This window comes from Rana temporaria, chromosome 7, assembly GCF_905171775.1.
Source record: "Rana temporaria chromosome 7, aRanTem1.1, whole genome shotgun sequence".
Taxonomy (NCBI): Eukaryota; Metazoa; Chordata; class Amphibia; order Anura; family Ranidae; genus Rana; species Rana temporaria.
In genome coordinates this window covers 160499717-160512882 of record NC_053495.1, presented here as the reverse complement: position 1 = coordinate 160512882, position 13166 = coordinate 160499717, and the positions used below count along the sequence as shown (strand labels likewise).

Genomic DNA, 13166 nt, shown 5'->3' with positions numbered 1-13166 from the left:
GGGCCCAATTTTGACATTTTCACTTAGGGGTGTACTCACTTTTGTTGCTAGTGGTTTACACATTAATTGCTGTGTGTTGAGTTATTTTGAGGGGACAGCAAATTTACACTGTTATACAAGCTGTACACTCACTACTTTACATTGTAGCAAAGTGTAATTTCTTCAGTGTTGTCACATGTAAAGATATAATAAAATATTTACAAAAATGTGAGGGGTGTACTCACTTTTGTGAGATACTGTATATATATATATATATTTTTTATGAATGTTTAGTAATATTTTAATGTTTAAAGGGGTCACATGTGGTCACATAGCTTAGTCAGACCCTTTGGTAGGTTAACTGGTCAGTCATGTAGCATAAATATGACTATTACTAATAAGTATTGTGTATTTTTCACAGCACAAGACCTTTAAATGGCAGTTTAAGCAACACCAAAAAAAGACACTGATAGTTGTATCGTCATTTAGCTTTTATTTCCACCAGCAAGGGCATTGCAAAAGCAAAGCTTAATATTTTGAGCCAGGCAATAGTTTTTTATGGTAAGGCGCATATTACAGACATTTTATAAAGAGATCTGTTCTGTTTAAAATGCAAGCAACACTGTCCAATTCAAAAAGCACATTTTTCTAATACCTACAGCAATAGTTCAGATTTCAAAATGTGGATTGTTTAACCCCGACGATTAGGAAATTGTCCTGTAAAAATGGAAAATAGAGTTAAACAGATATGCCTTTTTAATTTAATATGTGTACTTAGGTATAAAATGAAGCTGGCCATACTTGGATCGAAATTCGGTCGGTTTAGCAGGGACTGGCCAAATTTCATTCCATGTATGGGCAAGCTGGTTGTAAAAAGGTCGATCTATTGATCAACTTCTGTACAACCAGCCTGTTGGAAAATGTCTGCACGTTTGGCGCTGCTGAGTATAGCCAGCAGTGCTGATCAGTGTATTCTGAATACAATACTTCAGCAGGAGTGATTCCCCTCATCCACATCGAGTGTGTGGATGAGATAATCAAGTCACACTCAAGTCAACAGCACACTCTAAATGGATCTATGCATTTTTTCCCCCCAAAGAAAAAATTGTAGTGTTCTTGAGCATCTAAATAAAGGATTGTAGATGTACTTTAAACTGAACATGTGCCAAGATTATACACGTTTAAGTATTTACATATTATAAACAAACCATAAAAGCACAAATAAACAAACACAAATTCATCTATGTATTTACAAGCATTGTGAAGAAATTAGTTCTCAAAGTCCACAACACAAGCCAGCATGTTCTTTCGTGAAAACAGATCTTGACAGCCAGCCAGCCTGCCAGTCCTTTAAGACCTGTTGACACCAGGTGAAGTTACAGTGTGATGGGCAACCTTGCCCAGCCCAATCCCATCACAAAACAAAGCAAAAAGCCTTGCCTCCTATGAGGTCAGTTCTGTAAACCAATGCATCGGCACTGCTGTCATTCTCCTTTGAGAATTAATATTTTAACAATAAAAGCAGCTACATAGGTTAGGGGTGACTTGTTTTTAAGCTCTGAAACCACCCTGCCCTAAGCAGGAGTAACTATCTACATTTAGTCTTGCTGGATGATAGACAGCCCATGATGATTTATATTCTATTTTCTTATTAGGTTTTCCCCTAAGCTCTATGTTGCTGTTGTTGCTTTTTGCTGCCAGTGGGTATCATTGGTTCCTCTGGCATAAAAGCAAGATGTCACAGTAATCCTGAGTTATACATATTTATGTTGCCTGGGGAGGGTGTGTGTTGTACAGCTGGGGGACGGCTAGGTCTGAGACCCAGGAGGCCTTTGCATGTGCTCAGTGCAAATGCCTGGAAGCAGAAGGAGCTTGTCTGTCCAGTGTGGTCCTGCTGCCCAAGGAGCCTCTCAGAAGACAAGAATCTAGATGGAGAGCTGATGCCTGGGATTAAGTACCAGAGATGACTCTGCTGCTAAAGATCCTGAAGACAAATAACTTGTGGAGAGCCTGAGAAAGCATCAGGAGGCTGCTGCTGTTGGGGATAACACTGCTTCTGGAAAAGATACAGATAGCTGGTTTCAGCTTAAAGTCCCCTATACTAGTATGGAGGTCTATGGATGGAGTCTGTGAGTCTGCAAGTCAGTAAGGGTGTTCTGAATCCCCTAACTCTCTCTCCCAAATAAACAATCTCTCTTCCTTTAGTAATTCAAAACCAATGTGTGTTACTGCTTTGAAAAAAGCATTATTTACAGTGTATAATTTGTAATTATATATTTTGCGGAAGGTGGCCATATTGGTACATCAAAAGAGAAGTATGGGTTTAGATAAACAAACAAAAAAAAAAATATATATATATATATATATACATACACACACACACACACACACACCTAGGTGGTTGCTGCATCTGTCTCCTGCTGGCTCTAAGACTGAGAACTGAGCGATCAAACACCACTGATTGCTCAGCTTTCTGTCTGTAGGCTGCAGGGAGCACTCACTGGAGCGCTGGGCTGTGAAGGGGGTGGTAGCGGCTGGCTCAGGCTCTCAGTGGCTCGCTGAGAGCCTAAGCCAACTGCCAGTCCAGGCATCTGGGTGGATCCTGACATGTGGTCGGAATCTTTTCAGAGCCTTGACCAGCTCCTGTGGTCCATAGGAGAAGTACAACCAAAAAAGCTTTGGCTATACTTCTCTTTTAAATGGGCAGGCTCTACCTCCTGCTTTGTAATGCTACACAATAGTTGGGGTATATTACTGCTCCTTCTTAAAATACAAGTTATAAAAGTCTGCCAATGCATTGAAAACAATAGATTAATTTTCTAAAGAAGCATAGAATGTTTACTTCACAAAGTAAATACTTAAAAAAAAGTGAAGGTGGCTTGCATTTTGACTAGTTTATTGGTTTATATTTTCTGGGCAGATGTGGCTTAAAGACTGGGAACATAGCTGGCTCTGGCTTGATAAAGTACAAAATAATTATATTAATATCATATCTTACAGTCATTTATGTAGAACATTAAGTATACTGTTTGTAATATCACTGTATTATGATCAGGTGAATCAACTAATGTTGGTAGGTATGGGGTTCTATGCCTGCATAGGGAATATATGTACCATTTTAATATAGTTTGATTCACATAAAGTGCTTAGGATAATCAACATGCATAACATTTTAATTGAGTTTAATTTAGGGGGCTGATAATGTTGAGATTGATATAGATATATACATATAGATGTTCAATTTAAGGATTTATAATGCACCCTTCTTTGCTTTTTCACAGATGTTCACAGCTTCTTCGTTTTGTCCTTGGCAATCAGACACAGGCTGCTGATAAGGCCTGTTCAGAATAGACTTTCTAATAAACCAATTTGAACTGGCCAGAGACTCTTAAAAAAGTTTTTTTTGCCAGTCACGTGATGTAACCACCCATTCAACTGTTCCCTTGCTATAAAGAAGAAATGGACTTTAATTGGACTAAACTATACGATCACACCTTTATCACACCTAGAATACACTTGATACATACCCATATCTTATGAATATTCATACGTATAAATTGTATACCCCGTAGTTGTAAGCTCAGAAACACTTTCACTTTTACTCGCTTATATGCTGAGATCTGTGTTGTATTTCTCCATTGCAATGTTTGTATAATTAAAGCACTTACTTATCTGGATCTACCATATTATCTGATCGTCTTGATTATGACCCCCAAATCGGATTTAATACAATATATAACTTTGGCATCAAATTAAACAATTAATTTACCTTTTGATGTCTGTGCTTTGCCTACATTGTCACATAAATTAAATGATAAAATTAATCAAATGTTAATATTTTTGTCAAATGTACATATTAAAGCACATTTATCATGCATAAAGCTGATTCTGGCATTTCTGGCTACCTTCACTGCAAGGGTTAAAGTGGTTCTAAAGACTTTATGCATTAAGGTGAAAAACCTTCTGTCCTGCAGCTCCCCCCCAGACCCAGGGAAAGCAGCTTTCTGTGGGGGCATCCCTTGAAGAGGAGGGGCCTGGAGTGCCGGTGGGGAAACCCAGAAGAAGAGGATCGGGGCTGCTCTGTGCAAAAAAATTGCACAGAGCAGGTAAGTATGGGCATGTTTGTTATTTAATTAAAAAAAGGATTTAAAATACAGCTTCAATTTCTTTTTAGAGTGTTACTAAACCCACAACAGAAATTGGTTAATCCTCCGTATAGTCTAAGAAGGCTGTTTGATCCTCTTTGATCCTTCCATTTCTTTTACTAAATAAGTTCAAGTGAATCTTCAGACAAAACATGCAATGTGCTCCCTGGATAGAAAGTGAAGCATAATCTCCAAGAGGGACACAAAGCACTAAATTGATCATTTTGTAGAATAGGGAAAGGCTGGAACTTCCCTTATTCTTTTTATTGCTGCCTGTGTCCTTGTTGGACTTACTGCCTGGATGAGAACTTTTTCACTGTGTAGAAAGTTAAGAAAAGAAAATCTCTTCAATGAGACCTCAGACAGCAATAAAAACATCAAATTACACTCACATTTTTAAACATAAATCTGGTTAGTTACATGTGATATGGTTTTACATTTCAGGCCTCATACACACGACGGGACATGTCCGATGAAAACGGTCCGTGGACCGTTTTCATCGGACATGTCCGCTGGCGGATTTTGGTCTGATGGCTGTACAGACCATAAGACCAAATTTCCCGCGGACAGCAAACGCGGTGACGTGGCCGCGCCGTCGCTGCGACGATGATGCGGCGACGACCCTGGAAGGTCAATGCTTCCACGCATGCGTCGAATCACTTCGACGCATGTGAGGGCTTTCGGCTGAGCGGACATGTCCGGTGAGTCGTACAGACGACCAAACATGTCCGACGGACAGGCTTCCAGCATTTGAAAACATTTGTCCGCTGGAAACCTGTCCGATCCGCCGGAAAATTGTCCGGTCGGCCGTACAGACGACCGAACATGTCCGCGGAAACTGGTCCGCGGACCAGTTTCAGCAGACATGTTCGGTCGTGTGTACGAGGTCTAAGACTTACATCCCTATTCGCCTTTATCCAGTACATTTTATTGCACATGAAAAGGAAGGTGGGTTAAAACTAAAAGGGGTTGTAAAGGTTTGTAAAGGTTTGTTTTTTATTTTCTAAATAGGTTCCTTTAAGCTAGTGCATTGTTGGTTCACTTACCTTTTCCTTTGATTTCCCTTCAAAATGTTGTTTTCTTTGTCTGCATTTCTCACTTCCTGTTTCTCCTCAGTAAGCTTACCACCATTATCCAAGCGGTGGTTAGTCAGCCAGAACAGCTTACTGAGGAGGAACAGGAAGTGAGAAATTCAGACAAAGAAAACAAAGAAAAAAAATATTTAGAAGGGAAATCGAAGGAAAAGGTAAGTGAACCAACAATGCACTAGCTTAAAGGAACCTATTTAGAAAATAAAAACTGAACCTTTACAACCCCTTTAAGCTGTGCCTCATCACTGTCTCCTGTAATAACTGGGGGCTTGTACTCCCACACGCCCACAATGCCTTTACTATCAGTTTGATTTTGGGGGTGGATTTTTTTTTCAACAGCGTGAACCTTCCATTTTTGGAAAGCTCTCTTTTAATAAATAATATATAGCTTAGCTACAAAATATTATTTATAAATGAAAACACTGAAATGGTTCCAATCCCTGATATACAATAAATTCAGAAAATTACCTTGCAATGGATTTCCATATACTTTGGAACCTATTGTAAAAACAAACCATCATCACTGTCTAAATTGAAAATGCTTTAAGTACAATGTTTGTGTAAACTCTCCTTACCCAACGTGCCTCGTAAATCAATCTCCAAATTAGTGTCAATCTTACAAAAACAAATCCGGCAAAAATAATGACGTTAAAATGTACAATACCTTTGTGTTGAACACTGTTTTGAAAAGGAAGTATTGCATATTTTTACGTCATTGTTGCAGGATTTGTTTTTGTAAGATTGACACTGATTTGGAGATTGATTTAGCGAGGCACATTGAGTAACCTCATCAAATACAATGTTGTTATGTTCTAAAGCTGAACTCCTGGCAAAACTAAAAATACCATTTTGAATCCTTATGTATTCATAAAAATATATATATATATCAGCGATTGTATTAAATACTGTTAGTTTCGGCATATTCCTCCTATATAACTCACAAGGACAGAGAGAGGGCGGGTCAGCAGCCAATTAGCTTTTAATTGCACTCCAAGGGGCATATCCACAGAGATCTGCACCCGCACAGCGTATCAGAGATACGCTACGCCGCCGTAACTTACCCGGCTTTAGTTCGAATCCATAAAGATTAAGTTACGGCGGCGTAGTCTATCTCTGGCGGCGTAACGGCGCGTAATTCAAATCGGCGATTAGGGGGCGTGTTTCATTTAAATGAAGCGCGTCCCCACGCCGCCGAATGAACTGCGCATGCACCGTCCCTAAATTTCCCGCCGTGCATTGCGCTAAATGACGTCGCAAGGCCGTCATTTTTTTTAACATAGACGTGAATTACGTCCATCCCGATTCACGGACGACTTACGCAAAAAAAAAAAAATTCTAAATAAACGCGGGAACGACGGCCATACTTAACATGGCAGGTCTAACTATACGCCACGAAATACCAGCTTTAACTATACGCTGGAAAAAGCCGCCTAGAGACGACGTAAAGGAATGCGCCGGCCGATCGTACGTTCGTGGATCGTCGGAAATAGCTCATTTGCATACTCGACGCAGAAAACGACGTGAACGCCACCCAGCGGATGCCGAAGAATTGCATCTTAGATCCGAAGGCGTACGAAGACGTAAGCCTGTCGGATCTAACCCAGATGCCGTCGTATCTTGTTTTGAGGATTCAAACCAAAGACACGACGCAGGTAATTTGAAAGTACGCCGGCGTATCAGTAGATACGCCGGCGTACTCGCTCAGTGAATCTGCCCCCAAGTGTTTAGTTGAAGTGTGCTTAACCACTTCAGCCCCGGAAGAATTTACCCCTCTCCTGACCAGAGCACTTTTTGCGATTCTGCACTGTGTCGTTTTAACTGACAATTGTGCGGCCGTGCGATGCTGTACCCAAACATTTTTTTCCCCAAAAATAAAGCTTTCTTTTGGTTTGGTGGTATTTGATCACCTCTGCGTTTTTTTGCGCTATAAACAAAAAAATTCGAAAATTTTGAAAAAAAAGCAATATTTTTAACTTTTTGCTATAATAAATATACCCAAAAAATCTATAAAATTTCTTTCTCAGTTTAGGCCGATATGTATTCTAAGGCCCTGTACACATGATCGGACAAAACCGATGAAAATGGACTGAATTTCAGTTTCATCGGTCCAAACTGACCGTGTGTGGGCCCCATCGGTCCGTTATCTTTCGGTCAAAAAATGTTGAACTTGCTTTAAAATTGAACCGATGGACTCCTAACCGACCGGTCAAAACCGACGGTTAGTACGCAAAAGCATCGGTTCAAAACCTGCGCATCCTCAGAATTAAGTCGACGCATGCTTGGAAGCATTGAACTTAATTTTTCTCAGCATGTCGTTGTGTTTTACGTCACTGCGTTGGACTCGATTGTTTTTTTAACTGATGGTGTGTAGGCACATCAGACCATCAGTCAGCTTCATCGGTTAACTGATGAAAACGGTCCTTCGGACCATTCTCATCGGATGGACCGACCGTGTGTATAGGGCCTTATACATATATTTGGTTAAAAATATCACAATAAGCGTTTATTGATTGGTTTGCGCAAAAGTTATAGCGTCTACAAAATAGGGGATAGATTTTTGGCATTTTTATTATTATTATTTTTTATACTAGTAATGGTGGCGATCTGCAATTTTTAGCTGGACTGTGACATTGCGGCGGACAGATCGGACGCTTTTGACACTTTGTTGTGACCATTGACATTTATACAGCAATCAGTGCTATAAAAAATGCAATGATTATTGTGTAAATGTCACTGGCAGGGAAGGGGCTGAGGCCTCGTACACACGGCCGAGGAACTCGACGTGCCAAACACATCGAGTTCCTCGGCCAGTTCAGCACTGAAGCCGCCGAGGAGCTCGGCGGGGCGAGAGCTCCCATAGAACAACGAGGAAATAGAGAACATGTTCTCTATTTCCTCGTCGGCTTCCTCGGCCGAAAGTGTACACACGGCCGGGTTTCTCGGCAGAATTCAGCCAGAAACTCGGTCGGAAGCTGAATTCTGCCGAGGAAACTGGTCGTGTGTACGAGGCCTGACACTTCCAGGAACAGATGCCTGAGACTGGTCAGATTACACCCTTTACATCTCACCATCCCTATATGTCTATGGCCAACTTTGAACAGTGGTGATGATACAAGAGATATTTGGTGCAGCATCGCAGTGCTCCTGGAAAATAATAAAAACATTTGTGTCATTATCTTTCTGCTCTAACATAATACGAAGGGCCCATTCACATCAATTTGTTGTGGCAATGACTTTACCACTTGCCGACCAGCCGCCGTCGTTATACTTCATCATGACGGCACGATCCCGCAAACTGTTGTAGCTGTACGTCAGTCCCTTTAAGCGGGATAGCAGGCACGCATGCAGGAGTGCCGATGCTCATGACCGGCGGTCGTGATGACTTCCCGCCACAAGTGATCGTGGGTGCGAGAGGCAGAACAGGGACGTGTGAGTGTAAACACACACATCCTTGTTCTGTTCTGTGGGGAAAGACAGATCGTGAGTTCCTAATAGCCTGGAACCATAATCTGTAATTTCCTTTAGGTCAGTCCCATCCCTCCACAGTTAGAAACACACTAGGGAACACAATTAACCCTTTGATCGCCCCTAGTGTTAGTCCCTTCCCTGCCAGTGACATTTTTACAGTAATCAGTGAATTTTATAGCACTGATCGCTGTATAAATGCCAATGTCCCAAAAATGTGTCAAAAGTGTCCGATGTGTCCGCCATAATGTTGCAGTTCTGATAAAATCGGAGATCGCCGCCATTACTAGTAAAAAACAAATAATAATAAAAATGCTATAAATCTATCCCCTATTTTGTAGACGCTATAACTTTTGCAAAAACCAATCAATGTGCTTATTGCGATTTTTATCACCAAAAATATGTAGAAGAATACATATTTATATGAAAATAGTGCAGCGCAATATAAAATAAAGTGCAATAAACACAATAATTTAAACGATAATAAATAAGTGATACGATCACTGTATTTGAAGTTTGAAGTCACCGGTGAAGATTTGGAGTGGTTGTCTTACTGTTGGAAACCTTTTTCACTTCTTGGACTTTTATCTATGCATTATATATGCAATTATTATTATTATCACTTATTTATTATCGTTTAAATTATTGTGTTTATTGCACTTTATTTTATATTGCGCTGCACTATTTTCATATACATATTTTGCACCTTTCGGATTTTGTGATTGTCCTATCAGTGTTCAGCTTGCAATTGTGAGGGGGAGGTTCATTATTATTAATATTTTTGCACTGATTGCACTTTTTGGTTCTTTATATTGTGAAGAATACATATTGGCCTAAACTGAGAAAAAAATAGCTTGGTGTGTATTTGCTAGAGTTTTTTTTTTCTTGAGAGAGTGCATGTGATCAGCGCTGGACCAATCAGCACTGTCCAGACAGAGGGTCAGGGATCCTGCAGCCTTATAGGACAGTCTGCAGAATAAAACCTCCTCCTACAAGCTTTAACCAGTGCTTGGCTGGACACTGATAGAAGTCACAAGACTGCTCTAACTGCTGATAAAAAAAAGTATGTAGCAGTTTATATTTACTAAAATAATTGCATTTCCATGTTCTGTGTACTGTGGGAGACCAGATATAGTGAATACAGGGTCCTGGGTTTAGTAACACTTTAATGCAGACTTTACCACAAAACACCATACACCCATTAGTTGGTTACAGTGCCATTTATTTTAAACCATGTGTTGTGGTAAGAAAATTGGTACATGTTGGATCCACTGTCTATTGTGATACATGTATATCTGTCCTGTACACGCTTACTTTGTGTCAGGAAAGGGTTCACCCGTTGGTGGCGCTGTCGGTCTCTTGAATCATAGTAGTAGACCAGTGTCCACCAACGGGTGTCTTCTTACACTGTAGTGAGAGGACTCACCTGCTGGTGGTACTGTTGGATCCTTGGGCCGTAGTACCTGTGTCCACCAGCGGCTGTATTTCGTCAGTGTGGAGCAGACAGCACCTCCTGCACTCAGGTGTAACTTGAGGCCAATTACAGACATTCACATAAATACCCAGCTGATGATTGCTCTCATTGCCTTGGTATCGTCCTTGTGCTGTGACCTGCTAGCCTGATTATCTGATCCTGTACCCTGCACCTGAGCCTGTTTCCTGTGTATCTGATCCTGTTTCCCTGTTCTGATCCCCATCAGGTTCCACCTGTTACCTTATATCCCTGCCCTGCAGTCTGATCCATCCATCCTCTCCCTGTCTTGTTTGTTCCCTGTCCTCATCTGCTGTCTCCACGTATATGACCTTGGCCTGGCTAATGTTTATGTTTCTGGAACATCCCTTTGTCCTTCTGCTGATCTGCTGTGTATGACCCTGGCCTGGCTACGTTTAAGATTACAGTATTCCCTATCTAGAGGGGTTTCAATAGTTTATTAAAAGACAACTGGGCAGGAAGACACCACTCTAAAAACTGGTGCACTAAAATGCTGTGTTGTCAGCCCACAGCAGGAATTTAGAAGCTCAGTGCATTTCTGTACTTGCAGGGTCTTTAAAAGGGATAAAACATGGGGAATGGTGCATTTATAGCAGAGATTGTTAAAAACATAGTTGTTTTTATTTTTGCTTTAACATAGACTTTAACAAAGAATAAGGCTCTATTAAGTAACCTTTGGAAAATTACTTCAGGGTGGCAAAGCTGGTTCTTACTGTATTCCAACTTTGTTTACTTTGTAGCTGATCGGAATTCCACTTACTAAAATTATCAAGAAAACACAATTCTTGCTTAAAGCGGAGTTCCGGCCACAATTTCACTTTTTAAATATAAATACCCCTGTAATACACAAGCTTAATGTATTCTAGTAAAGTTAGTCTGTAAACTAAGGTCCGTTTTGTTAGGTTGTTACAGCATTTAGACACTTTATAAAATAGAAATTGACTGGGGCCATCTTAAGTGTGGGCATCATGAAGCCAGACTGTATGACTTCCTGGATTTCAGCCTTGCAGATCTCGAACATGCTCAGTGCTGCACAAGCAGTGTCAGATCAGGTTTCAGCACCTGTGCTGTCCAAGTCACATGATTCTTTGAGACTGGGGAATGCACAGACTCCTGGAAAGTTACACCGACTACATTCCCAGGAGTCTGTGCTGTGTAGGTTAGGAAGCATTAAGCACTTAGGTGCAGGAAGTGGGAAGATTAACTATTCTGCCTAGCAACAACACTTTGAAGGCATCTAAAAAAAAAAAAAAATTTGTAAAGGACTAATGACATTTTTTTAAAACTACTGATGTAATGTTATATTTATGGGTGGAACTCCACTTTAAGCTTGCGTTTACATAGTTCTTTACACAACTCTTTTGTAATTTTATTGTTTAAATGCAATAATGTCCTGACACAACCGGTTATATTACAATACTAATATAACATAAAATAATGTTCCTGTTTAAAATAGATTTGTAAGAAAAACATACCTGATGATGAATATGCATCTGATTTCATTCCTGTTACAATACACAAAGCAAATATGCATTTATGAGTTGAAACAGTGACTTAATTTTTTAGGTTAAACCAGCATAAAATCCTTTAGAAAATAATTTTCTAGGCTTTATTGCAGTTAATATCACTGCCACTGCTTTACATACTACCGTATTTGCCGGCGTATAAGACGGCTGGGCAGTGGGCATATAAGACAACTCTCTACTTTTCAGTTTAAAATGTTGGTTTTGACCTAAAGTCAATGTATAAGACGACCCCCTTACCGCCATATGTTCAGAAAAGAAGAGGCCGCCAGATGCCAGATGGATATCAGCTCGCCGGTTGCTCTGTAAAGCTGTATGTATTCAGGACATGCGCCGCTCAGCCAATCCCGGCGGGCGATGCACTCTCCTGATGACTACAGAGCCTGCTAAGCCTGCTCGGATTGGAGTAACAACCTCTGCCAATCCGAGCAGGCTACATATATGTATCCATCGGGCAGCTGCTTCACCAAGTGTATAAGACAAACCCTGGTTTTTGGTGTAATTCCGGTGTAAAAGGTGATCTTATATGCCGGAAAGTATGGTAACTGTGTCAATAGGCAATGCCTTCTTACCCAACTATGTCATAAAACGATATAGAGGTATTAAAATAAGTCACAATAAGTCAGATATATCGAAATAATAGATTAAATGAGATTCACATTTGGTGGTCTTGCCCACGATTGGTGGGATTCTGGTCTAGGGTCTATGGTCTCCTTTCAACCCTTTTTCTGCACTTCTACAAAGACATCTGGCATGCACTACTTGACTGCCCCCTCCTGGGCCTCTTCTCATATCAACAAAAGCTGGCTACCTACCTCTTCATTGCCACAAAAATGCACTATTGCTAGAGCTTGGTGGAAGCCCTTGGTTGGTATTGCAAAGGTGAAGAGGATTTTAACCACCCTCGTGCTGCATGAGAAGATGACCAGTGTAGTTCATGACTCCCATGCTAAGTTCCTCAAGATGTGGAACCCATGGTTGTCCTATGCTCCACCCACCCTGCTCCCAACCAGCTTGGGTATTCCGGACCATTCTAATATACCACCCAACCCGCAGGCCCCGCGCTCTTTCCTTGTCTATGTCTACACCTCCTCCTTTTTCCAATCTTGTCTGTTTCTCTTTCTCCTTTCTGGCCTATTTCTACATCTCCGTTCTCTCTTTCCTTTCTCTCACCTTTTCTCTCCCCACTCCACCCTCCCCCACCCCGTCCCTCCCTATTCCACCCCTCCACCCCCCCTTTTTTTTTTTCGTTTTTATTTGTTTGTTAGTCTTACCATGTCTTGGACCTCCAAGTCAGTAATTCCTTCTCACTTCCGGAACGTGCTTTTACTACTGGCTTTTACATTTTGAAAAAGTGTTTTGTTTGTATTTACGCGACAAGTGATATTTTGTTCCCCTGTGCAGAACCATTTTGCCTTTTTTTTCTTCAGGCCTGTATTTTGGCATTGTCTTACTTATAAAATTGTATATG

At 40.7% G+C, this 13166-nt stretch overlaps 1 protein-coding gene across 50 annotated transcripts in view; it reads right to left on the bottom strand.

The window, feature by feature from the left end:
- Positions 1-452: 452 nt before the first annotated feature.
- Positions 453-13166, bottom strand: part of LOC120945819 — a 162958-nt gene continuing 150244 nt past the window's right edge. For 47 of the 50 annotated variants that reach the window (XM_040360256.1, XM_040360269.1, XM_040360271.1 and 44 more), the window contains 3 exons: positions 5684-5713; positions 3749-3769; positions 453-696 (listed from right to left, as the gene is read on the bottom strand). In XM_040360256.1, the coding sequence (XP_040216190.1) occupies positions 671-696; positions 3749-3769; positions 5684-5713 (77 nt within the window). In that variant the 3' untranslated portion in view covers positions 453-670. The remainder of the gene's footprint in view (positions 697-3748; positions 3770-5683; positions 5714-13166) is intronic. The other 3 variants (XM_040360257.1, XM_040360275.1, XM_040360272.1) reach the window with 2 other exon arrangements.